The sequence below is a fragment of the Pelodiscus sinensis genome, chromosome 11 (genome assembly GCF_049634645.1).
Source record: "Pelodiscus sinensis isolate JC-2024 chromosome 11, ASM4963464v1, whole genome shotgun sequence".
NCBI lineage: Eukaryota > Metazoa > Chordata > Testudines > Trionychidae > Pelodiscus > Pelodiscus sinensis.
The window spans coordinates 32401632-32427378 of NC_134721.1; the positions used below are offsets into that span (position 1 = coordinate 32401632).

The following is a 25747-nucleotide window of genomic DNA, read 5'->3' on the forward strand; positions in this document are numbered from 1 at the left end:
GGACTGGTGTCTAGTGCAAGGGCAAAGGAGCTGAGGGGTCTAGGCCTGGGCAACTCCTACATGAATTGAAGTCCCTATCTTACCCCAGCTGGGATCTGTTGCCATGGCAACCCAATGGCTGAGGATGGCAGTAATCAGAAAAATCAGCCCTCATTCCCAATCGCACTTAAAAAGGTCCCCTAGCTAGGCAGCCCTTATGGCAGCACAGCTCCCCCTTAGGTGTATGGAAGGGGCAGGGCAGCCACTCCAAGGCCTGATGCCTGCCCTTAAAGATAGGGGCAGAGCCCCCAGAGAGGTCAGCTTCAGCCTTCAAGAAACATGGTTGCTTGGCCCCACTAGAAGTCAATCTGCTGATGGGTAGAGCCCGGCACGGATACATCCACATCTGTATCCTAAAAAATGAGCTGCAGATATCTGCATCCATAGCTGAGGATGTGGACACCCATCCACAGAAGTGGATAGCCACAGATTGGCACGGCTCTACTGCCAGGTGACAGAACGGGCACCAGTGCCGCTTAGAAGGGAAAAGGTCCATACCCCAGTCCCCTGAGCTAGCCTGTAATTGAAACAGATCTGGGACCCACACTTCTCCCCCCTCGTTTTCCAGAGACACAGGAGTCAAAGAGACACTAAGAAGCAAAAACAATTTAAAAATCAGGGTAAAAAAACCCCATTTTCAGGTTGTTGTTGTGTGGGGAGGTGATTTTCCTCCTCCCCATTCAATACAGAGACTGCGTCACAGGGGAATCCTGCCCCAGGCCCAGCAAACACCTCCCCGTCTGCACCCCAGAATTGCAGAGGAGAGAAGGTATGGATAGAAACCTCCCACCAACACACTCAGGCTCCTGCAAAGTTTGTGCATAACCCCCTTTGGCCAGCAGGGGGCTATGTGCTTGGCAAGGGGTGGAACCAGCTAGGGTCCCACCCCAAAACAGTTTGATAGTGGGGGTGTGATTGATCCCTTTATTCTTCCCCTAAAGATCACAACATTATTTGCTTCCCAAGGGTTGATCCCACAAGAATTGGGGGGGGCAGTTAGACCCTCCTCTTGGTCCCTCCAGCATATTCCCCAGTTAGCCAGTCTTAGGGGTATAGGACTCCCTGGCCTCATTGATCCTTCCCCAGCAGGGGCATCTCCCTACAATCCAGCCCAAAACAGTTCTGTCCGAACCCCTCCTTCTCCTATCTCTAGCAGGCTGCTGCAGGGGCCATTGTGACCCCCGAGGGGAGAAGAGACGTCATTCCTGTGGCCAAGGCAGAGCCCAGGGAGCGAGTGCCTTGGGCCCAAGAGAGAGGTATATCCTCCCTCTCCCCACCCCACCCGGACCCAACCCCCATGATTATTTCCCCCCACACCCTGAAAAAAAGTGTTCCCTAAAGAAGCCCTGTGATTGGTCGGCCTGCTAGAAAGGCAGAATCAAGGCGATATTGCCAGGGAGGAAAGGGTTAATGAAGGAGATGGGGCAGCTGAGCTAGTGGCAGGGAGGGGGTAAAATGGGGGTGTCCCTATCGCACAGTGACCCCCAGCTTCTCCAGGATGCGGGTCCCCTTTTCCAGGTACTCGGTTCGCTGCAGCCAGAAGTTCTCCTTGTCCTTCATGATGTCGGCCAACACAGCGCCCCCCAGGAACACCATGTGCTTCCGCCGTGGTGGGTCCTCGATCCGGATCTTGAATTTCTGCAGGTGGGAGAGAAGACCAATTAACAACAAGGGGGAGCCTCACCTGCTGGTGCCAGGATTCAAACCCACAGCCAGAAGAGGCTCTGCCCCTTAGGCTATGGGAAGAACTCAACTGGCATCAGTCACAGGGTCAGCGAAGTCAGAATTTCACCCCTGGATTTTCAGGCCAGAAGAGTAATTCTGACCCCCTGCATTTGCCTCCCTGGGCAAATCTCCTTTATATGGCAGGGGCCTCCTTGGCCTCCCCACACAGGTCAGCTGCCATGGACTGTGGGTGGCACTGAGGAGCTGAATTGGCCCATCCCACCCAGAGAGGTGTGTGTAGTGTCTGGGGAGACATTGGCCATACACCCTATGCAGTGCCCACTCACCGACAGCTTCTCCACATCACCCTTGAGCACCCGCTCCAGGTAGAGCTGTTTGATTTCACGCTCCAACCGGGAGGGCAGGCCTGGGTACATGGTGGAGCCACCCGATAGCACAATATGCTTGTAGAACTCCGACCTAGGGAGAGGGATGGAGACAGACAGATGATGTGCCATGGAGACAGACAGATGATGTGCCCAGGAATCCTGGGGGCTCAGCCCCACTGCACCCCTAAGATACCCCCCCAGACCCATACAACTTCCCCCAGAATCTACCCCCCAGACCCATACAACTTCCCCCAGAATCTACCCAACAAGCTTACTCCAATGATCGGGGGGGGGGGGGGGGGGGGGGGAGAGAGTGGCAGCATCCTAGGGTTTCCCCAGCAACCCCCCCCACCAATGAGCCCCTGGGATCCACCAAGAACCTTCCAATCCACAATAATCCCATCACCTTCCCTACTACCTCACACACACACACACACACACACACACACACAAAAGCACTGCCTACAAGCTCCTCCCAAAAGCCCAGTTTGCGGGGGGGGGGGGGGGGGGAGGAATCAGCTCCAGACTCCACTTCCCACCCCTTTGCTCACCTGGTGTCAATATCAGCTGCCTGGATGGTGTTAAAGAGCAGTTCGGCTACCCCTACACCCTCCACATTGATGAGGTGGGGCTGGAACAGGGCCTCAGGCGCCTCAAACCGTTCACCCCCAACCTTGATCACACGCCCATCGGGCAGCTGGGTGAGGGAAGCACAGGGAAAGTCTGTCAGCAGCACTGCCAGAGTGTGCAGAGAGCCTGAGCTTATGCTCCATGTGGGTGACTTGCCCCAGGCATCCCAATGGAGTGTTAACTCCCAGCCCTCCTGCTCTAAGATGCCACCCTCCCAGCAACCGTCTCTCAGGCTATTCTCTGGAGCTATCCCGAAATAGCTATTCTGCACTTTTTGAGCAAATCTGTTATTTCGAACTATAGGGGTCTTGCTACTCTGATGTCTCTGTAAACCTCGTCCCACGAGGAGCAAGAGACGTTTCGGAAAAGCGCTGTATTTCTACATGTGGCACTGTATAGACAGCGCCAAATTTCAAAATAAGGTATTTTGAAATTAACTCGAAGTGTAGCTCAAACTGTGTAGCTTATTTTGAGCTCTGGGTGCAGTGTAGATGCACCCTCAATGGGCAGGAGTGACCTACCCATCCACCAAGTAGAGGCCCGCCCACTCAGCTGCACTCTCACCATGTAAGACTCCACCAGCACTGTGGTCTCCTGAGCCAGCTTCTGCTCCTGCTCGATGTTGTACCCCACATAGCAGAGCTTCTCCTTCATCATCCGCACCGTCTCAAAATCCGCAGAGTGGTTAAAGGCATAACCCCGCAGCAACAGGAGCTAACAATAGAGGGAAACCGAGTCATGGGGGTGCCTGCAGTACCAGCAGTTGACAGAGGGGGAGACCATAGTGACAGGAGCTGCTGGAGCCCCTCCCATCAATGTCCCACCCCCTTCAGTCTACCTGGGAGGGTTTGGGGAGCACGTGGGTACAATCCAGGCACTCTAAGCGGGATCAGGCACTCGCTGCCTGGCTCCTTCCCACGCGGGACGCTCCCTTGAGGTGCAGCCTTTCACCTGTTGGCCCCCATGGCGGGCAGATCCCCAAGGCCAGCAGTGAAGGGGCAACAGCATTGCTGAGGTGGCATGCTCAGCCACAGCACCGGGCTAACTCCAGTCATACTGGCTCCCCAGGAGAGCTGGGTTGTGGGGGAGACAGGGAGTGAGGCAGCCTGGGCAGCGAGGTCACCTGGCTGGGCCGAGCTCGCCTGGGACAGCTGATGAGAGGGTCCCCCGACAGCAGAGGCTGGACAGTTATAAAAGGGGGGAGCTGAGCTCTTGGGAGGCTTGGGCCATTTTCAGCAGCTCCAGCAGAGGGAGAAGCTTTGAGACAGAGGCCCTGCTGGAGACCAGCCAGGGAAGGGAGAGCTAGCAATAGGCGCTGTGGGCAGGAGGCTAGGTCTGAGCTCTGTGCCACAGCAGTGGAGTCGCTGGATGGTGTCTGGCCCTGTGGGGCTCCTGCAGGTGCTGAGCTGCCCCCAGAAGGCTCACCCCTCAGCGCAGGGGCTGGGCTCCATACAGGTTCTGGGATGCTTGAAACATCTTAGGAGCCCGAGGCGTGGATTCCCCTCATGGCAGTCCGATGGGCAGCCAGCCAGCCTAGGATGCATCCACACCCGACTCTCACCTTGATGAGGTACCGGGTGATGTCCCGTCCTGCAATGTCCAACCGCCGGGTGAGGTGGGGCAGAGAGAAGCCCTCATAGACAGGGCAGATGTGGGTCACGCCATCCCCAGAGTCCACCACCACCCCAGTCAGCAGGCCTGAAATGGGAGAGGGAGGTTCCTGTGAGCAGAGGCAATGGGCCCATTTACCTTGGTATCCAACCTCCAAAGGCACCTGGACTGCCCACTTCAGGGAAAAGGTGACAATAGCTCTTTAATGGCCAAACAGGAAGTAACATGCGCAAAGGGAATGTCTCTCCTGCTTGCCCTCCTGCAGCAGGGCTTCCCTGGTTTCTCCCTCACTTCCTTCCCTGAGCCCTGCTTGTTCTCATCCTGCAGGACACCCTGTGGCAGTGAGTTCCACAGGCTAACCCCACTTGGGCTGGGAAATCTCCCCCTCTGATTGGCTGGGAATTGGCCCCCTTGCCTTTCACTAAAGATGGGAGGAGGAAAGCAGATGCTCCCACTACGTTCACTTTAGTACCTCCCACCCTGGATCCTTCCCCCTTGCTGCACCCTTCCCCCATTCTCTCTCCATTGGAGTGCTGTCCCAGGCCCAGATCCTTTGCATTCCCCAGCCCTGAGCCCTTGTTAGTGGCTGCAGCATGCTGCCCACCCGCCCTTCCCCCGCATCTTGCTTATCCTCCATCTCTTGCTGTGCTCCAGCCTGTTCTTTGTACAGCCAGACACCTGAGTTTCAGTGCTGGCCCAGCTGAGGGTCTCTTCCCAGAGGGGACCTGGCCCAGTTCAGCACCGCAGGCTGGTGCAGTGCATCAATGATGGGCAATTTTACAAAAGCACTTGAGCAACTCAGGGGCCAGAGATCCAGTTTCAAAAGGGACAGTTTGAGCCTCACTGATTTTAACATTTGGGTGCCCCTGTGCTTTAAGAAATCCCCATGGTGCCTGCCTGATGCCCTGCCAGCCATTCACAGACCCAAAAGACAGTCAGATCATCTAGCCTGACCTGTAGAGCCCTCCACCCCCATCCTACTGGTGGCAGCTTCACTCACCTGCCATATGACAGGGTAGATTTACCCACTGTAGCACCTTCCCCTGAATTCCATGTGCTGCCTCGACTCTGCCCTGCCCTCCCCTCTCCTACCCCCATACCTCTCCACCCTCCCTGTCCCCACACCTGCTCCAGCCCCCACACTCCTCACCCTGGGCGTAGAGCGTCAGCACCGCCTGGATAGCGATATACACGCCTTCAAACTGGTATGTCTCAAACATCACCTGGGGGAAGAGGAGAAACCATGGGCACAGTCCAGCTGATGCCCTTCAGTGCCAACCTCCCGCCCTTACAACCCCAGCCCTGGGCTCCTCCCGCCATGTCCCTCAAGCTCAGCCAACACTGGCCCCTCAGTCCTGCCCTGCAGCCCAGCCTCACCTCTATGATCTTCTCGCGGTTCTTGGTGGGGTTCATGGGGGGCTCAGTGAGCAGGATCTTGCAGCTGCGGGGGTCGACGTTGAGTTTCTCGGGCCCAAAGGTGTAGTCCCACAGGTACTTCATGTCGTCCCAGCTGCGCACGATGCCATTCTCCATGGGGTAGTTCACCTCCAGCATGGAGCGCAGCTCGCTGGCCTCATCCCCCACCATCAGGTCCTGGGGGAGAGAGGATGGGGTTTTAGACACCAGTACTTTGGCCACCCCATTACTGGGGCCCCTCTCTGAGCCCCTTTCCTCTAGACTTCTAGTGGAGCTCTCCCCCAAGAGTTCTCCCTTCAAGGCCCCAGGCACCACTCTGCATACCTGAGACCTGTGGGACTCCCCCCTCCCAGCCCTGCCAGACCCTTACCTTGATCTCGATGTTGCCCACGCGGGCAGTGGAGCGGATGATTGGGCGCCCGACCAGTGCGGGGAAGATGTGCTCAGGGAAGTTGGAGCCAGCAAAGCCACACTTAACAAACTGGGGAGGAGAGAGAGACATGAACCAGATGACAAACCCCCTCCCCTCTGTGTATGGCCACTCAGCTCAAGAGCACCCTGGCTGGAGGAACATGGCTGGGAGAACAGGCCATGCTGGGAGAAGAACTGCCCCAGTCCTCCCCTCATCTGACATAGGGAGGCCAGAAGACAGGCTGGGGCCATCTGGCTAATCCTGTTACCCTCACAACACTTAGGGGGACCCGATTATCTTTATTCTGAGATGGGGGATCCTAGGCTAGCCGGACCCACAAGTAAGATGGGGGCGGGGAGAAGAGCACAAGAATACAAGGTTGGGTGGTGGTCGTTAGAAATATCAGTCTTTAAATCCCAAACCTTTTCTCCCCTTTGCCCCCTCCCCAGCCCCAAATCCTCTTGGCCCTGCCCTGAGCCACAGACACCCCTTCCTGGTGGGAGGGAGCAGAATTGCTGGGGGGGGGGGGTGGGAGAAATATCAGTCTTTAAATCCCAAACCTTTTCTCCCCTTTGCCCCCTCCCCAGCCCCAAATCCTCTTGGCCCTGCCCTGAGCCACAGACACCCCTTCCTGGTGGGAGGGAGCAGAATTGCTGGGGGGGGGGGGGGGGGGACAAAACACACACACAACCTGTCCAGTGCCCTCTGGATTGACCCTACCTGTGTGCACCCCCAACACCAGCAGGCGGTGCTACATGCATGGAAGATGACTAGCCCTGCCCCCCAGCCAGGAAGGGAAGTAACCCAGAATACAGAATTTAGCAGAAGTGACACTTCTGCTTTTGTAAATGCTCATTATTCCTTTGCTCCCCATCCCCCCCATGGCAGGGGAGAGGCTCCATCAGTACCCCCATGCAGGGAGATGTGTATGCCCTGCTATTTGGAGTATTAAAGTAGTGCCTAGAGACCCTGTAAACTTGGTAAAGAAATAACATAATATCCCTTTAAAATGTGTATGAGCCCTTTAGGGGCACCCATCACGTTCTAGGGTTTAGAAGCCAGAGTGTAAGTATAAAAGCAGGGTCCTCATTATGCCATGTATGACACAGGCATACAGCGAGAGACGCTTCCTGCCCTGAAGAACTCCAGCCCCAAACAAGGGACCATCTACCCTGCAGTATGGGAGGGGAAATGGAGGCCCAGAGGGAAACATCACACAGCAAGATGGTGACATAGCTACACCTAGAACCCCAGCTGACCTGAATCCCAGCCCCAAACTCCATGCGACCACACTGCTTAATTTTGTTTCTATCTGTGAATGACTTCATTGCCCACCTCTGCGTCCTGCCACCTCTCTCAGTTTGGCCTCCTGACCACACAAGCTCTGCAAGTTAATTGGGATTTGTGTAAAAGCACAGGGCCTGATCTTCTCATCTGCCCCAGGGGATTGGGCCCCCCAGGAGTGGCAGGGCAATGGACCCATTATTCCCTCTGAGCAGTGTAAGCTACACACATCCCTCGCTTCCCAGCTTAGGCAAGAGTGTCCCATAGACTTTCCTCACTCTCTTTAACCTGTGGAACCCTCTGCCAGTGGGTGCAGCTTGCAGGTTAATTCTGCCTCATGTTGAGCAGCAGGCCCAGGAGAGCAAAGCGAAAGCACTGGTGGACTGGCCCTGTCTGTTGTGGGAGACAGAACCTGCAGCGAGCGGATGTGGAGAAAGAGGAAATGCAAGAGCTGAGCCTGCTTCTGCTAGAGCAAGACATGCACTCACACCAGCAGAGAGGCACCCGCAGAGGCAGCCTGCAGGCAACAGCACATCCCCTTGGGCCATATCGCTCTTGGCAGCACCCTTTATTTCTGGGCAATCTCCCCTTCTGGCTATGGGCTTTGCATGGCCAAGGCCTCTGGAGGAACAGCCTTTACGGGGAAATCTCATTTCTGAAGTCTTTTGCAGGCACCCTCCCAGCATCCTCTCTGCAAAGGTGGTTTTGCTTCATGTTTCGTTTACAAATTATCTTTCACTTTGGCACAATGCTGGGCTATAGTGTCTTCCCGTTAAGCCCCGAGTCAGTAAGTGAGGGCGGGCCTGCCATTGTGCCAGGCGCTACACAGACCCTGGCTGAAATCAGAGCCCTCGTGTTGGGAACTGCACAGATCTCCCTCCCCCAGCTAAGTCAGGACAGAGCCCCCACAGCTGAGAATGAGGCCCTGATGAGAACAGCCGGGTTGTGGACACTTCTGACAAACCCCTGTTGGGCTGGATAGATCCGATGAGCAGTGCTGGCGTTCCCTGACAAACACGAAGCACAGCTGTTAACCTGCAGAACTCACAGACACATGGAAATTGCCAAATTGGCTCAGAGTCAAGGACCAGTTAGCCCAGAATCCTGCCCCTGACAGTGACCAATGCAGTAGGCAATGGGGAATAACCTGCCCCCCCGACCATTAGCCTCCCGCTGCTCTCGCACTAATGGGAAGAGATTGGCTCAAGCCCTGGAGCCTGAGATTTCATCTCCCTGACAGGATCTGTGTTGGCATCAAGAAAATCCAACACTGCAGATTCTGTTTTTCTACAGAAATGGCCAACCCCTTCTTGGCTCTTGCTGAGTTTTCAACCTTGACTGTGCCCGGTGGCAGTGAGTCCCACAGGCTAAATAGACCCTGTGCGACTCAGGATTGCCTTCTCTCAGTCTTAATCTCATGGACACAACTCTCCAATAAGGCTGGTTAAAAGGAGTTTCTCTCTTGGAAATACTGAAGAAAAGGCTCTGTTTGCGCTATAAGTGTACATCCCACACAGACTTTTTGACATACAGAGGACGGCCTATGGGAGTAGTGTCAGCCCACATGGGTGAGGAAAGGGTTAACCTGGGCATGAGAGACCTATTAATATATCTGATTGCACCTGGGGGTGGGGGGGAGATGAAGCCCAGCTGGGTGGAGCAAAAAGGAGCTAGTACTAATTACTCTGCTGGCCTTGCCTTAGGGACAGAGAGCCCTGAGTAGCATGAAACAAAAAACAGGACTATGTAGCACTTTAAAGACCAACCAGATGGTTTGTTAGGTGATGAGCTTTCGTGGGCCAGACCCACTTCCTCAGGTCAAATAGTGGAAGAAAATTGTCACAACCATATCTACCAAAGGAGGGAAGATGGCACACCTGGAAGGCACTGGACTGAAGCAGGCTCCAGTGGAGAGAAACCTTGGAAGCTGCTGCTTGTTATAGAGCCCAGAGTGGAGCTGGGGATGAGACCAGAAGAAAGCCCAATTCCTGGACAGAGCCCATGGAGACAGTGACAAGATGTGTGATGATGCAGAGCTTGGCTGCATGTGCTAAGGGCCTGGAACCTAGTGTAAAGGGTGGGCTGAGCTTCCCAACCAACCTCTAGCCTTGTGAGGTCTCTGAGCAGGGGGAAAGGGTAACTGAAAGCCTCAAGCAAAGGACTGGAGGAACCACAGGGCCTAGAGCTGATTGCTAAAGATCCAGCATATGGATGCAGACAACAAGCTGGGCTTTTGGTACCCGAAAGGTGTAGAACAGAGGTATGAGCTGGCTGAGTGGGGGTGGGGAGAAGAGGAACTGCACCACAGTGGAGTGACCATGGGAAAGGGGCGGTAGTGAGGAAAGAACTGCTGTCCCCCAGCTATCCATAAAGGGAAATACCAGGGTGATTCCACTCTTATACAGGGCCAGATAAGACTGGAACGGAACTCCTGGGCTCTCAGATCTATTGGCACCCAGCCCCCAAGAAGCCAGCTCCAGAGGGGTGTTTGTTCCCATAACAGCTGTTCCAGCCTCTCTCTTCTCTGAGACACAAAAACCTTCTTCTCACTTCTAGCCTCAGCTGAGCCCTGGCCAGTTTATCCCCATTTGTTCTTGTGCCAACTTAAACTTTAATAGCTTTTGTCCTTCTGTGGGGTTCCCCTCCCCTCCAAGGGTATAGCAGGAACAGCAAGATCCCTTCTCTGGCTAGGCTAAAGAATCACTCACTATTCCTGCCCATCCAACTAATAGCCATTGATGGACCCATCCTCCATGAATGTATCTAGCTCTTTTTTGTACCCTGCTAGTGTCTCGGCCTTCACAACGTCCAGTGGCTAGGAGCTCCACAGATTGGCTGTGTGTTGTGTAAAGAAGTACTTCTCTTTGTTGGGCTCTTCATTCCTCTGATCAGCCTAGGACCCAGCTCCGCTGTTGACTGGGGTGACCAGACCTGCACATGGTATTGCTGAGGTGTGTCACCGCTGCCTAACACCGCTGTGTCTAACAGAATTAATGCGTCCCTCTCTGCGGGGGAAGTACCCTGCCTACACAGCAATTCAGCAGAGGGGATGAGTCAGGGTGGGCTGGCAGCTGACATTCCAGGCTTCTATTATTGACTCTACCACTGTGCTGCTTTGTAACCTCCAGCAAATCCTCCTTCCTGCCTCAGTTTCCCTTCACAGCTTTTGTCTGGTTAGGTGGCGAGCTCTGCAGGGCCCGGAATGTCACTCAGTGGCTAAGCAGTACTAGGCACAGCAGGGGCTCTGGTGTTGGGGGGGGGGGGGGGGAGAGGGAGAGAGATCTGGCACAGCAAGGGCCTTGACTTCAGGCTGGGTGCACAAATAAACAGAAACAGACTTTTCTCAAAATGGAAAGTGACACAGTGGCCAGCACACCAGGCTGTGCCTCCCTGGGGCTGCCCCGCGCCAGGAAACACCAACCCTGAGACGCTGAAGGGCCCCTTCCCCACCCAGGCCAGCAGTTCTCTGGCCAACCCGGAAAGAGGGGCAGTCACCCCTCCCTCCACAGGAGACACTGACCCACTGTTACCCAGTGGCGAGCAGGGACCCCGCAGCGCACCCCGGGAAGGGGAAGCATCTCTTCCGGCTGCTGCAAAACCCTGTGAGCCGATTGCTTCCCGCCCCGCTGCCGGGCGGGGGGGCCCGATCCCTCCTGCTCCCGCCCCGCTGCCGGGCGGGGGGGCCCGATCCCTTCTCTCTCGAACCCCACTGAAATGCCCGCGGGGCAGGGCAGGTTCTGGGGCTCCCGGCCGCCCTTGCACCCACTTCCCTGGGCAGGGTGGGGCCGGGCTGCACACTCACCCCCGTGCCATTGTCGCACACCACCACCCGGCGGCCCTGGCTGTCCATGGGGGCTCCGCCTCTCGCTGCCCTGAGCCGTCTGAGCCTCGGAACCGCGGTACCAGCTCCGAGACCCGGCACCCAGCGCAGGAAACCAGCCCCGCTGATGTAACATCCTGGGCTGGGGCCGAGGCGGAGGCGGGGGCGGGTGTGTCCCCGTGCGGCGCGGTGCTGCCCCCTGCTGGGGAGACTCAGAATAGCGGGGGAGACCGGCGCACAGCTCAGGCCTGGGGGTCCCCGGGAGCTCTCTCTCCCTCCGCTCTGCGGGAAAACTTCTTTCAGTGGTCAACTTAGAGCCACGTGCACAACGAGCGCGGGATTTGGGCGTGTAAGGAGGGGCTTGCTGCTTGCGGCGCAGCGGGAGTCACAGGATCAAGGAGTTGGAGAGATCAGAGCGCAGATTGCCCCCATTACTGCAATGGTTCAGCACCCCTCATTCACGCTTCTCCCCAGGAGGCGGGGCAGCGCTGTGATCCCCACTTTGCAGTCGGGAAACTGAGGCCCGGAGAGAAGTAAGGGTAGCAATAAACCACCCGGCCTGGCCTCGCTCAGCTGGCTCGATTAATGGGGCTCGGATTGCAGAGCTGTTGTGTGAGCATTCGGAGATTGGGTCGGAGCCCTGGGGTGGGATCCCAGGATGGCGAGGTTTCCAGGGCTCCAGCTGGCGATTGCACAGCAGTTACCCAGCCCTGATCCTGTAGCTGTCTAATTGCTGTGTAGACAGACCCTGTGTGTTCTAGGTTCCTAGTGCCTAAGGCTAGAAAGGACTGATCCGGTCTGAGCATCTCCGGGCCCGGCCCAACAACAACCTTAGACCAAAGCTTTTCAGTCTCTGGAGACTAACGTGCTTCGAGCCCCAGGTACCCGAGGCTTCTGCGGTGGCAAGGAATTGCTGAGATAAGCCGTGCCCGGGTGATTCCAGCTCCTACCCCTGCTTCAGAGGGAGGTGAAAACTCCCAGGGCCCCTGCCAATCTGACCTGGGGAAATTCTCTCCCGGTCCCCAATGTAGTGATCAGCTGAATCTTGAGTAACTGACCAGCGCCCACCAGCCAGGCTGCTAGAGAGGACATTCTGTGAACAGGCTCCAAGCCCCAGCGCCCCCCTTTCATCACCCTCCTTCTGGTGACCTGTCCCTGAAGAGGGGTACTAGCTGTTCAACCCAGAATAAATCTGGCCCATTGGCGCATCAGTGTAGAAAGTGACCTGGCCCATGTGCCAGGAGGAGGCTGGTGGGGAGGGGACGGGAACGAGGCTGATTCCCTGGCCCCTGAACCAGCCTTCGCGTTCATCCTGCTAATGGGCACAGAAGACCATTTGGAGGCGGAACCAGGAGTTTGCCGCGGATATGGCCCTCCCGATTCAGTGTGTCCCCAGGCCGGCAGGGGAGATGTGGCAGAACCCAGGGGGAGCGCTTCTCGTGTGGGGACTGGACTGGAGGGTCACATCTCTACCCCGTGAGCATCCCTGCTCGGCAGGAAGGGGGGCCAGCGCTCAGCCCCTCGTGCCCCCCGACCCACAGCAAGCGCCCTGCCCCCCAGCCCAGCTTCCCCCACCCCCGCGACCAGTCCAATCCTCTAATTCAGCGGCAGGTCCTCAGCATAACCCCGTCTGGCTTCCCTCCCCATCCGCTCAGCCGCCCAGGGCGCTTCTAACCCGCTTCCGAGCCCCGCATGCCCCGCTGCCTCCTCCCTCGCCTCGCGTGCGCCCGCTCAGCCGCCAGCCCCAGCCAGCTCCGACCCCCCTTCTAGCCTTTTCCATCCCCTCTCGCACCTGCAGAGCGATAAAAGCGCCCCGCCCCGCCCCATCCCCCCAGTGACGCAGCGGCTTAGGGCAGGGGGTGCGCGCGTGGCTGGGGGATCCCTCACGCGCTGGTCTGGGGGCCTGCGGAGGCGGGGGCACGGCGGGGAGGGGCGGAGGGCGGCCGCCGGCCGGGGTGGTCTCGGGGCCTCCCTCGCTCACACCCCGCCGGGGAGGGGGGGCAGTTCCGCTCGAGCACTGGCGGCGGAGGCAGCAGCAATGCGGGGCTATTCATCCTGGCAGCGCGACGCAGGCGGCTGCTGAGCCAGGCTGCGGGGGATCTGGGGCCGCGCCGAGGGGTAAGCGGAGGGGGTGCGCGCAAGGGCTGGGGGGTCCGTGCTGCTGCGGGACACATTGGGGCTGAAGCAGAGAGGCCAAGGGCTGGAGATGGAGACCTCGGTGCCAGCCAGGGCACCTCCTCTGTCCTTCCCTCTGCAGCCCTGTAGCCAGCCCTCTATCCCCCCACTGCCTGTAGCCAGCCCTCTATCCCCCCACTGCCTGTAGCCAGCCCTCTATCCCCCCACTGCCCTCTTTCCCCCCACTGCCTGTAGCCAGCCCTCTATCCCCCCACTGCCCTCTTTCCCCCCACTGCCTGTAGCCAGCCCTCTTTCCCCCCACTGCCTGTAGCCAGCCCTCTATCCCCCCACTGCCCTCTATCCCCCCACTGCCTGTAGCCAGCCCTCTATCCCCCCACTGCCTGTAGCCAGCCCTCTATCCCCCCACTGCCTGTAGCCAGCCCTCTATCCCCCCACTGCCTGTAGCCAGCCCTCTATCCCCCCACTGCCCTCTTTCCCCCCACTGCCCTCTTTCCCCCCACTGCCTGTAGCCAGCCCTCTATCCCCCCACTGCCTGTAGCCAGCCCTCTATCCCCCCACTGCCCTCTTTCCCCCCACTGCCCTCTATCCCCCCACTGCCTGTAGCCAGCTCTCTATCCCCCCACTGCCTGTAGCCAGCCCTCTATCCCCCCACTGCCTGTAGCCAGCCCTCTATCCCCCCACTGCCCTCTTTCCCCCCACTGCCCTCTTTCCCCCCACTGCCTGTAGCCAGCCCTCTATCCCCCCACTGCGTGTAGCCAGCCCTCTATCCCCCCACTGCCCTCTTTCCCCCCACTGCCTGTAGCCAGCCCTCTATCCCCCCACTGCCCTCTTTCCCCTCACTGCCTGTAGCCAGCCCTCTATCCCCCCCACTGCCCTCTTTCCCCTCACTGCCTGTAGCCAGCCCTCTATCCCCCCCCACTGCCTGTAGCCAGCCCTCTATCCCCCCCACTGCCCTCTATCCCCCCACTGCCTGTAGCCAGCCCTCTATCCCTCCACTGCCTGTAGCCAGCCCTCCCTCCACAGTCTGTAATCATCCCTCCATCCCTCCCTCCACAACCTGTAACCATCCCGCCATCCCTCCCTCCACAGCCTTTAACCATCCCGCCATCCCTCCCTCCACTGCCTGTAACCATCCCTCCTTCCTTCTGTACACAGTCAGATAGCTACCCTTCCATCCTTCCCTATTCACCCTTGTATCTATCCCTCTGTTTATCCCTTGCTTCTTCCTCACAGGGCTCTATAGCCACCCCTTATCTAGCTGGCTAGTTATCCAGACACTCCGTCTGTTTATCTTTCTCCTTGAGATCTGATTGCACCATCATTTCCCCTCCTTGTCTCACTCACACTTGCATTTGTTGGCTGGAAGCAAGGGGATTGTTTCTTTTGCACAATGTTGTGTTAGACTCAAATCAGAGGATCAGACAGGGACACTTCCACAGCTACTCTCCATCCTGCCTCCCATCAGCCACAAGTCTCTTGATTGCTGTTCCCTCAACCCCTGATTCTCAGCCCCCTTCTGTTTCACCACCACCCCCTCTATCCATGGCTTGGGAACCAGCCCACAGGAGGGCTGCAGCCTATGTCTGTCTGGAGGAGGTGCAGGGATGGCCTTGCTCCCAGGCAATTGCTGTCAGCAGCCGCAGCAGCCACCGCCTCGTCCCAGCCTGTGGGGTGGGGGGAGTTGGTTGTTATTGGGGGCCTGGGAGGGGAGCCATTTGCCCCCTCCATGTGCATTGCACTGGTGGAAGGGAAATGCTTTCTCACCTTACTCTTGTGTGTGCTGGGCAGGAGTTGTGGTGGCCTTGTGATGGAAGGCAATCCTGGCTGTTTGTGTGCATATGTTTGGGAGTTGTGTTGGGGGAGGGCAGCCCTTGCCCCCAGTCAGTGTGTGTGTATGTTTGGGAGTCAGGCTGTGTTTAGGAAAAGGGGGTTGTGTTGTCCTTATGCATGTGTGGGGAGCCCCTTGCAGCCCTTTGGGAAAGGATTATGTTGTTGAATTAGAATGTCTGTCCCTATGACGACACCAGGAATTGTTGTTACGTTCTTTTGATGGGGGTTGTTTGGCTTCTTTCTTTTCGAAGGGGCGTGGGTAAGTGAAAGATGTTTATCCTTTCCATGTGTATGTAAGGGATGGGTATGCCTGGTGTTGGGGGGTGATGCCAGTACAGGTGCTTCTGTATGGGTAGTTTCCATGTAGGGTGTCAGGGGTGTCCATGTGAGGTGCTAGGGGTCTGTATGTGTGATGATTGATGGGGTTCTGTGTGTGGTGCTGGGAGAGTCTGGGTGTCATGTCAGGTGTGCGTGTGGATGGCTGATATTACAGCAAAGTTACTAGAAAACAGACATCTCCTCCCCTCATACCAATATTTACAGACAGAAGAAAGTAGTTCATAGACTCCCTCCCAGGGGGTGGGCCTTTCCAGTCCCTGGCTTGGGTGGGATGGTGGCTGGGGGACACTGCACTGTCATACCCAATAAGTCCCCCAGCTAACCACATCCTGAGCCTCAGTGCCCATAGCTGTCCCTACAACCCAGGGAACCACCCAGCCCAGTGATCCCTCCTGCATCCCCAGAGGCCCTATGTTACTTGGAGGGACAGAGGGGTGGGAAAACTGACCATCCTTGTCCCTTCCCCAGGTGCACCTGTCTGGCTTACACTTCATGGCCCAGCACAGCTGGCCTCCTTGTGTGGCATGGATCCCACTGCAGGGGAAGGCTGAAGGGCCAGCATCTAGGGGCTGTACAGACAGGCTGCCAGTGGGGAGCAAAGGGGGCAATTGCCCTGGAGCCTAGGAATTCAAAGGAGCCCAGGAAGGCTCTGAGGGATGGAGGGGGGTACAGCACCACAGTCCATCTGGTTGGCACAGAGGGCTGGCTGCTCTGGCCCAGCTCCTTTCTCACAAGACCCTGCCCCTTCCAGGAGTGCAGAGCTGGGCTCCCCATACTTTGCCTGGGGGCCTGCAGAAGCTGTCAGCCCCACTGTGCACAGACCTCTGCATATGGACAACCCATGCCTATCCATAGGGGCAGCTCCTAGCAGGGAGAGTTTTGGACTTCAGGACCAGCTGGCTTGGGGTTGAGAAGGAGCGGGATGTGGGGCTTTTCCCTTCTAGGGGGCTGCCTCTAATCCAGCCTCAGGGAGCTGGGACTGACCAAAGGAAAAGTTTTCCTGGTAACAAGAGGGGCATTAAAGATCTAAAATGTCATTGTGGTGACAGGGATTCCAGTTCAGGATTGTTGCCATGGGAACAATGGGGTTGTTATGGTCTGGAACATCACCATGGTGACAAGTGGATGTCAGAAATCAGGAGTGTTGCCATGGCAATGTTGGGTTGGAAGAGCTTGGGAGTGTTGCCCCGGGGACAAGAGGAGGTTAAGTGTTGGGGCGTTGTCATCGCAATGTTGGGGTGGGAAGCTAGGCCCAGTGATGGACAATGGGGGCAGAGTCCTGGGCTGGTCAGGTCTGTGTTCCTGTTGGACAAGGGAGAGAGGAGGAGCAAGGGGTGGAGAAGTTAACGCTTTACCTGCCATGTGATTGGGAACCACCTATCTATCTCTCCACAACCTACCTTCTTCCACACACAGTGGATAATCAGCTGAACATGAACTCCCAGTGCAATGCTGTGGCCAGAAGGGGTATGGTGATGCTGAGGTGTATAAACAGGGCAGTCTCACATAGGAGTCGGGAGGTTCTGGTACCTCCGTATGTGGCACTGGTGCAGCCACTTCTGGAATCCTGCCTCCAGTCCTGGTGCCGACAATGCAAGAGGGAGGCTGACAAATTGCAGAGCTCAGAGAAGAACCAGCGGAATGATTCAAGGGCTGGACACGTGCCTTGTAGTGAGACTCCAGAGGCAGAATCCGTTCAGCTTAACAAAGAGAAGATTAAGAGGCTGTGGAGCAAAGGAAGCAAGTGCCTTGGGGCCAGGCAATTAAAAGGGGCCCCAGGGCTTCCGGCCACCGCTGCTGCAGCAGCGTCAGTGTCTGGAGCTCCAAGCCCTTTAACTCACCATTGGAGAGCCAAGTGGTGCGCTCCGGGTGACTCTGAAGGCTGCCTGGGGGAGGGAGGGCCTGGGTGCAGTGAACTCTAGGTGGTGTTGAGAGCTGGCTGCCCCCAACCACTCCCCCTCTGCCTGAGGCCCTGCCCCTTCTGGGAGCATGGAGCTGCCCCCTCCACTTTGCCCAGGGGGCAGGGAATCTTGGCTCCCCTGAGGGGGTGACTTGATCCCAGTCTAGAAATGCCTCCGTGGAGAACAGAAATGTGATAATCGAGAGCTCTTCAGACAGGCAACCAAAGCTCTAATGAGAACCAAGGGCTGGAATTTGAAGTTGGACAGTTTCAGAGTAGAAATAAAGTGCAAATTTTTAACTGTGAAGATAATTAACTGTTGGAACAACAACTATATGGGTTGCAGGTGATGGATAGTTAGATGGGATCTAGGCCCCACATCGCATTGATTACCCCTCACTCTCTGTGCTTTCTGCAGGATGGTGCTGGAAGGCAGCCCCGAGGCCGTCAGCTCCCAGTCCCTGGATTTGCGGAGATCCTGTCCCAAGGGCTCCCGGATCTTCCCCTCTGCTGGAGAGGGCTCTCTTCTGAGCAAAGAGGCTGTGAAGTATGGGGAGCTCATTGTGCTGGGGTGAGTGGGGTTTAGGGATGATGTCTAAGGAGGGGAGTCCGGGGGATGTGCAGGTTGGTTTATTAGTCTAGAGCAGGGGTAGGCAAATATCAACCCATGGGCCAGATCCGGTCTGCCAGGGTTAGCCATTGGTGGGCCCCCTTACCTCCGAATTTACCTGCACTTCCTCGAGTATGGAGTATCACAGCTCCCATTGGTTGCTGATCGTTGTTCCCGGCCACTGAGAGCTGCAATTGCCTGTACCTGCAGGGGTGCAGGTAAATATAGTGGCAGAGACCCACCAGGGTCTAACCCTGGTAAACTGTTGCCATTTTATTGCCCACTCCTGGTCTAGAGTCTCTCGGAGCATTGGGGCTAAGCAGGCCAGCTTGTTGTATGCACATTGGTTTGTTATTGTAGGGTCTCTTGTGTGTGCTGGGGCTGCACAGGCTAGTTCATTGTGAGGGATGGAGCAAACATGAGCCCTCCCTGGTAACACAGATCCAGTAGGACTGGTCACCTTGCCTCGACAGGACCCAGCTACCTGGGTTCTATTCCCAAGTCTGCCACTGACTTTGGGCAAGTCTCATCCCTTCTTGGAGACTCAGTTTCCCCTCCCAGTCCTTGGCTATTCCTTAGGCCACAGATTCTCTCATGGTTTGTCTATGCAGCACCCAGCACTATGGGTCAGTTGCCTTCCTCAGAAACACTGTTTAACCCTTTGTTTGCTAGGGAGCAAGCTGGGCTGGGCTCCTAGGCCCATTCCCGGGTCTCTCCAAATTTTTTGCTCATTGGGGTTGCTGTGCTGGCCCCAGCGGAGAGATTCGGCATTGCCAGACACATGGTTTCTCTTGCATGTGTTGCCGTACTGGACCCAGAGAGGAGTGTCTGGCAGACTGGCAGCTGGGTGAGCCTCGTGCTTGCTTAGGAGGAGAGGGTGGTGCTGGGAGGGGAATCATTGTCTACATGGGACTAACCTCGTCCCTCCCCCATAGGTATAATGGCTCCCTGGCCAGTGGGGACAAGGGCCGACGCCGCAGCCGCATTGCACTCTTCAAGAGGCCGAAGGCCAATGGGGTGAAGCCAGATGTGATACATCACATCTCCACGCCCCTTGTCTCCAAGGTGAGCCATGCTCCTGCAACCAAAGCCTTATGGGCAGGACTTCCAGTGGGGTTCCTGCTGCCTGCTTTGACCACCAAGGGGAGATACTGCATATGGACAGAGCACAGGGGGGGGGGGGGGGGGGGGACACCAGCTCTAGTCCAGCCCCAGGGCAGGATGGGGGACAGGGAGAGGGACACGGGCAATGTCAGCTTTGGACCAGCTCCAGGACGGGGGACTGGCTGACTCAGGGTGACAGGGAATGGGGCATGGCGATGGCACTGGGGACATCTGACTCGGGTAATGCTCTCTGCTCCCCTAGGCGCTCAGTAACAAGGGCCAGCACAGCATCTCCTACACACTGTCCCGCAGCCACTCGGTGATTGTGGAATACACACATGACTGTGATACTGACATGTTCCAGGTACTGCACCACAGCTACCCAGAATGCATTGCCTCTCTGCCCTATGGCCACGTGCCCATGGCACTTTTGCTAAGCCACTACCACTACCACCCTTTAACCCAGTGTGGGTTAAGGGGCCCCCTTGTGGCAACGGTCGGCAGTACGGGCCGGGAGCCCAGGCTTGGCTAGAGCTACCCCTTTGTCCCCCATCAGAGCCCTTGTCTGGCCTGGCTGAGCCATTGACTCACTCTGTGAATCCCATTTTGCCTCCCTGAAGCCTCTGCGCTTCCGGTCCAGTCTTAGACTGCTGAGCATTACTGCTGTGCAGAAGTGGCTCCATCAATGATGGATGAGGGATCTCATAGAAACAGCCCACACCCTCTAGCAGAGGCAGCTGCATGTCAGTGGTGGGTGAGGGATGCCTGTATAAATAGCCCACCAGCCCACCCCAGATATGGCTTCATCCCAGCCCAGAGGGGGCAGGAGGAAGCTGGTCGCTCAGAGCTAGTGTTTGTACAGATTGGCCGCTCCACGGAGAACATGATTGACTTTGTGGTGACGGACACAGCACCCGGGGGCAGCTGCACCAGTGAGGGGCAGTCAGCCCAAAGCACGATCTCCCGCTATGCCTGCCGCATCATCTGTGAGCGCAGCCCTCCCTACACTGCCCGGATCTACGCTGCGGGCTTTGATTCCTCTCGCAACATCTTCCTTGGAGTGAGTGAGTCCTGACAGTGTTGAGAGTGGGCCTCCCCCTCGGGGCGCTGGCTGTAGTCCAGCCCCAGACCAGGGGCACTGGCTGGCTCAGGGTCAGGAAATGGGGTGCAGGGCCTTTCCCTCTAGATGGTGCAGGCTTCAATCCAACCACAGGGCAGCTGGTCCTAGGGGTACTCGTTCAGGGAAGCAGGTGCCTGAGGTCCCTGCCCTCTCTGGCTGTGAACCCCAAGGGAGTCCTGGCGTGGGAGAAGGAGCTATGGCACATTGCTGGCTAGGGTGCTGATCCAGGCTGGTACCCTGAAGCAGAGGGGCTGGGGATCTTTTTGAGAGGGGTGATGGGAATCCAAGCATGGGGGGCAGCAAAGTTCAAGCCCTGGAGAATGGACTGCAAGGGGCACCCTTGCCCTGCGTCACTGAGAATAATGCAGGGTGACTGGGCCCTTGGGAGCCTATGAGTCCTGGGGGGTGCTGGGTGTGTGCGTTGGGCATGGGAGAGGATGGAGGAGATGTCTCCCTGGGGGGGACAAGGAGCTGGGTCCAGCTGGGGGGATTCAGGAGAGGAGCTGTAGGGAACTGTCCCAGCAGCTCCCTGTGATTTACCATGACAGCTGGCTGCTCTCATTGGCAGGAGAGGGCGGCCAAGTGGCGGACACCGGACGGGCTGATGGATGGGCTGACAACCAATGGGGTGCTGGTGATGCATCCCACAGGGGGCTTCAGTGAGGACTCGGCACCTGGCATCTGGCGCGAGATCTCGGTGTGCGGGAATGTGTATGCCCTGCGTGACAGCCGCTCCGCGCAGCAGCGGGGGAAGCTGGTATGTGGGGCTCACGTTATCCCTCCTGGGGGCCCCCCATTCTCTGCACTGCCACTGGGCCTCCAGCCTGTACCAGGAAAAGCTGGTAGATGGGCCCCCAACACCCTGCTGGGGGCTCTATCCACTGCACTGCCGCACCACACAGGGGGTTCCTCTTGCCCAGGGGGCCGCTCACACCCAGCTCAGGGGTTGCAGGGATCAGACTGTAGGTCTGTGGGGGGTTGTCTATACATCAAAGCTATTTCGAAATAGCTACCCCGCGTCTTTTGAACGCGTCCGTTATTCTGAAATACAGCGGACGCACTATTTTGGCACCCTGGTAGACAGCACCAAATTTCAAAATAGCCTATTTCGAAATAAACTCAAAATAGGCTATTCAATTTGTGTAGTGCAAATTGAGCATCTTATTTTGAGTTTACAGTGAAGTGTAGACATAGCCTGGGAGGCCTCAGTCCCCAGGATGGACTCAGTGCACAGAGGGATCCCCCTGGGTCTGGAACAGCCCCTGAGCCATTTGGCCTGATGCCTTCACCTCTTGCAGCCCCCTGGCCTTATCCTCCTCCCAGCCTGAGTCTCTCCCATGCTGGGGCCTGGTGATCCTTCCCCAAAACCCCTTCACCTTGACCCCCCCCCCCCCCCGTCTGGAGCTGATATTTCCCTCCCTAAGTCCGTCCCCGTCAGCCTGACTTCCACTTTCCCCGCTCCAGCCTCCACAGCGTAACCCCCCTCACGCGCCCATGTCCCACAGGTGCCGACCGAGTCCAACGTGTTGCAGGACGGCTCGCTCATTGACCTGTGCGGGGCCACGCTGCTGTGGCGGACCACAGCAGGGCTGCTGCTGACACCCACCCTCAAGCAGCTGGAGGCGCTGCGCCAGGAGACCAATGCTGCCCGCCCCCAGTGCCCTGTGGGCTTCAACACGCTGGCCTTCCCCAGCCTGGCGCAGCGTGGCGCGGTGGACAAACAGCAGCCCTGGGTCTACGTCAACTGCGGCCATGTCCACGGCTACCACAACTGGGGCTTCCGCAAGGAGAAGGGAGGGCTGGAACGGGAGTGCCCCATGTGCCGGCGAGCCGGGCCCTACGTGCCACTCTGGCTGGGCTGTGAGGCCGGGCTGTACCTGGACGCAGGGCGGCCCACCCATGCCTTCTGCCCCTGTGGCCACGTCTGCTCCCAGAAGACTGTGCAGTACTGGGCCCAGATCCCACTGCCCCATGGCACCCACGCCTTCCATGCTGCCTGCCCCTTCTGCGGCACCTGGCTCACAGGCGAGCAGGGATTTGTGCGCCTCATCTTTCAGGGCCCCATGGACTGAGCCCATCAGCTCAGCAGAGGGATGCGGTGGCGGATGTGGACTGAGCAGATGGGACGTGGTGGAACCCGGAGACTCAGCGGGGGCGGGGCCCATGGACTGAGCCAGGGGACCTATGGACTGAATGGGGGGCAGAAGTGGAGGAGGAGCCCGTGGCTGAAGTGCGTGTGTGTGGTGAGGTGAAGCCTGTGGCCTGAGCAGTGGGATGTGGCATGGTTCTGTGGGCAGAGTGGGGAGGGGAGCAGGAGCGAGGGGGTGCCCATGGACTGAGTGAGAGTGACCAATAAAACAGCAAAAAACCTTGGGGGGAACTATCTAAAAAGACTAAACAGGGGTGTGTCCGTGTGTCAGTTACTGTCTGCCCCCAGCTGGCCACCACCCCTGCCTTCCCCATCCCTTGATCAGACCCTTGTTCTAATCTATTTAAGTTTTTATACCACACACATCACTGGCCCATCCAGCCCAATATCTGTCCCTGCACCAACTGGGCCAAGGATGTGCCCCCTGTAGGCTGGTATCCCAGCCAGTGCCCCCTGCTGCAGGGAGTCCCACAGATGAGGAGAGATGGGGCAGTGGTTGTCCCCAAGAAAGGAAGCCCCAGTTCCTCAGAGTACTGAAGTCCACTGCCCAAGGGTCCTGAGACACGACAGGGGCAGCAGAGACAGCTCAGCTCTTGCTAGAGGATGTGGAACATGTGGACAGTGAGCCTGCACCCAGCTGTGGGCCACGGTGGGTCAGAGAGGAGCCATGAGAACAAGCCTGGAAACCCTGAGATGCTGGAGTCCCTTTGAAGCGCTTCTCTGAAGGAGGATTCCCAAGGGGCTCGATCCCAGTCTCTCTGCCCTGCCCCTGAGAGGGGGGATTTGTGGGAACAGGGGATTTGTTCCTGCATTCCACAGACAAAGGCCAAGCCAGACCAGAGAGCTGGGAGTTGATGCTGGTCGCATTCAGCCTGGGGCAGCAGTTTAAAGGGGAAGGGGGTGTTGCCCTTGGGAGAACTGACTGACTCTCCATCACTTCTGGGGCTTCCAATCCAAGGCTGGAGAGCATTCCCAGCCTGGGCAACGCAGGGGTCAGAGCAGCCCCTTCTGGCCTTGAAATCTACAGAACAAGAGGTTTAGCGGACAATTGACTCCTGCTGTCCCAGGTGTGACCCACGCTAACCTGTGGGTGGCTCTCTGGCTCCTCCTGGTGGCCAGATGGTGGTTGTGAGTGGTCTGCAGGCTTGGAGCTGTCACCATTGCTCCATTAGCAGAGACACAGGAAGGTGCTGCTTCTACACTGGGTGTCCTGGGCTCAATCCCTGATCTGCATCAGGGTGGGAAGGGCATTACATTTATTCTGTAACAGTCAGAGGCTCAAACCAACATCCGGGCATCAGGTGCTGCACAGCCCCTGACCGATACTGGCCCTGTTATGCCAGGTGCTGCACCTACTGAGAGCAGGGCATCCGCTTACTGAGCGCTGCACAGACCCACGGTGAGAGATCGTCGCTATCCCAAGGGGCACTATTGGGGAATCTGATACTGGCCCTGCAAGCAAGGCCATGCCTTTGTTGCTAATGCAGAACAAGCTGTATGCCCATCTGTGTCCCTTGTATCCCTGTGGGTAGCAGAGGCATCATTTCAGATTTTGGTAGGACAACTTTAACCGTGATTCCAGAGGCTATAGAGACTCCTGCCAGGGGGTTTTCCATACAACAACTTATATACAGTGCTCCCACCAGAAAATAATTTCTAATTCCTTATGAAGAAAGAATATTAAATATTAGACCCACTCAGCTCTAATACTCACATGTTCTGACATTTTGTGTTAAGTCACTTAAGGTTCATTGGTTAGGTGTCAAATTTTAATGTATATTCTTACTTTGTTACTAACTCTTGAATACATCAATGGCGACAATTATAGAAAATATATATAAAAAACGTTTTAAAAAGGCAATCTTTCTAAAAGCGCACCAAAAGAGTAAAAATAAAGTTTTCAGCTACTAGTTGGCTAAGTACGAGTCCAGGTAGTTGCTAACTGTTAGCCGTCTAATCTTTCTCCTAAATTGGTAGCTGAAAACTTTATTTTTACTCTTTTGGTGCGCTTTTAGAAAGATTGTCTTTTTAAAACATTTTTTTATATACAGGCAGTCCCCGGGTTACGTACAAGATAGGGACTGTAGGTTTGTTCTTAAGTTGAATTTGTATGTAAGTCGGAACTGGCATCCGCCGCTCCTGAAACTGATCAGTTTCAACGCGGCTGAATCTGGATGCCAGTTCTGACTTACATACAGATTCAACTTAAGAAACCCAGGCGTCCCCAAGTCAGCTGCTGCTGAAACTGATAAGCGGCTGATTCCAGGAAGCCTGGGGCAGAGCAACTCTGCCTCGGGCTTCCTGTAGTCAGCCGCTGGTCAGTTTCAGCAGCGGCTGACTTGGGGACGCCTGGGGCAGAGCAGCTGGGGTGCTGCTGGGTTGCTCCAGTAGCGCGGCTCCTCGGCGCTACTGGAGCAACCCAGCAGCACCCCAGCTGCTCTGCCCCAGGCGTCCTGATTCAGCTGCTGAAACTGACCAGCAGCGGCTGAATCAGGACGCCTGGGGCAGAGCAGCTGGGGTGCTGCCGGGTTGGTCCGGAGCGGTGCTGCCGGACCAACCCGGCAGCCCCCAGCTGCTCTACCCCAGGGGTAGGCAAGAAAAGCCTGGTCTGCTGGGGGGGGCACTAGCTGCACCCCCCCCAGCAGACCAGGGGGACAGGAGCAAAGCCTTGGAGCATGCCCGCAGCGGGACAGCCCAAGCGCGCCTGGGATGTCCCGCTGCAGGCGTGCTCCAAGGCTTTGCTCCCCATCTCCCTGCAGATCAGGGAGACGGGGAGCAAAGCCGCTGAGCATGCCCACAGCAGGACAGCCCGGGCGCACTTGGGCTGTCCCCCTGCGGGAATGCTCCGTGGCTTTGCTCTCCGTCTCCCTGCTCTGCTGGGGGGGTCCAGCAAAGCCGCTGGACCCCCCCAGCAGACCAGGGACATCAGAGCAAAGCCGCCGCCTGGGCGGCTTTGCTCGTTTGCCCGGGAGCAAAGCCGCCCAGTAGGCGGCTTTGCTCGGGTGTCCCTGGTCTGCTGGGGGGGTCCAGTGGCTTTGCTGGACTCCCCCAGCAGACCAGGGGGACAGGAGCAAAGCCTCCCAGGCAGCGGGACTCCCGCCGCCTGGGTGGCTTTGCTTGGGTGTCCCTGGTCTGCTGGGGGGGCCAGCGGCTTTGCTGGACCCCCCCAGCAGACCAGGGAGACCGGGAGAAGCTTTTCTCGCCCCGGAGGACACGGGTGGCGACCCGCTGCCCGTGAGCTCCGGGGCGAGAAAAGCCCCGTTCATAAGTGCGGATCCGACATAAGTCGGATC

The 25747-nt window shown here is 57.3% G+C and overlaps 2 protein-coding genes across 3 annotated transcripts; one reads left to right on the forward strand and one right to left on the reverse strand.

Moving 5' to 3' along the window:
* Window positions 1-625: 625 nt before the first annotated feature.
* Window positions 626-11408, reverse strand: LOC102461661 (actin-related protein 2-B-like). Its single transcript, XM_006129704.4, has 9 exons — window positions 11249-11408; window positions 6121-6231; window positions 5712-5927; window positions 5485-5557; window positions 4285-4421; window positions 3288-3437; window positions 2645-2790; window positions 2052-2184; window positions 626-1677 (listed from the first exon to the last, which is right to left on the reverse strand). The coding sequence occupies exons 1-9, from the start codon at window positions 11294-11296 to the stop codon at window positions 1507-1509; spliced, it is 1185 nt and encodes a 394-aa protein (XP_006129766.2). The 5' UTR covers window positions 11297-11408; the 3' UTR covers window positions 626-1506.
* Window positions 11409-13189: 1781 nt separating this feature from the next.
* Window positions 13190-23584, forward strand: PELI3 (pellino E3 ubiquitin protein ligase family member 3). 2 transcript variants are annotated; one of them, XM_075938978.1, is made up of 7 exons: window positions 13190-13384; window positions 17890-18042; window positions 19017-19146; window positions 19448-19549; window positions 20048-20245; window positions 20874-21062; window positions 21811-23584. In XM_075938978.1, the coding sequence occupies exons 2-7, from the start codon at window positions 17891-17893 to the stop codon at window positions 22375-22377; spliced, it is 1338 nt and encodes a 445-aa protein (XP_075795093.1). In that variant the 5' UTR covers window positions 13190-13384; window position 17890; the 3' UTR covers window positions 22378-23584. The 2 variants fall into 2 exon arrangements, with proteins under 2 accessions (XP_075795093.1, XP_075795094.1); XM_075938979.1 differs by lacking the exon at window positions 13190-13384 and adding an exon at window positions 16740-16774.
* The last annotated feature ends 2163 nt before the right edge of the window (window positions 23585-25747 follow it).

Excerpts from the sequence above, each read along its gene's own strand:
- LOC102461661 (XM_006129704.4), bottom strand. The coding sequence starts at position 11,296 with ATGGACAGCCAGGGCCGCCGGGTGGTGGTGTGCGACAATGGCACGGGG. Across the intron at positions 6,232-11,248 it reads TGTGCGACAATGGCACGGGG|TTTGTTAAGTGTGGCTTTGC; the intron begins GTGAGTGTGCAG and ends TCTCCTCCCCAG. Across the intron at positions 1,678-2,051 it reads GTGATGTGGAGAAGCTGTCG|AAATTCAAGATCCGGATCGA; the intron begins GTGAGTGGGCAC and ends TCCCACCTGCAG.
- PELI3 (XM_075938978.1), top strand. The coding sequence starts at position 17,891 with ATGGTGCTGGAAGGCAGCCCCGAGGCCGTCAGCTCCCAGTCCCTGGAT. Across the intron at positions 18,043-19,016 it reads GGGGAGCTCATTGTGCTGGG|GTATAATGGCTCCCTGGCCA; the intron begins GTGAGTGGGGTT and ends CCTCCCCCATAG. Across the intron at positions 19,550-20,047 it reads GTGATACTGACATGTTCCAG|ATTGGCCGCTCCACGGAGAA; the intron begins GTACTGCACCAC and ends GTGTTTGTACAG.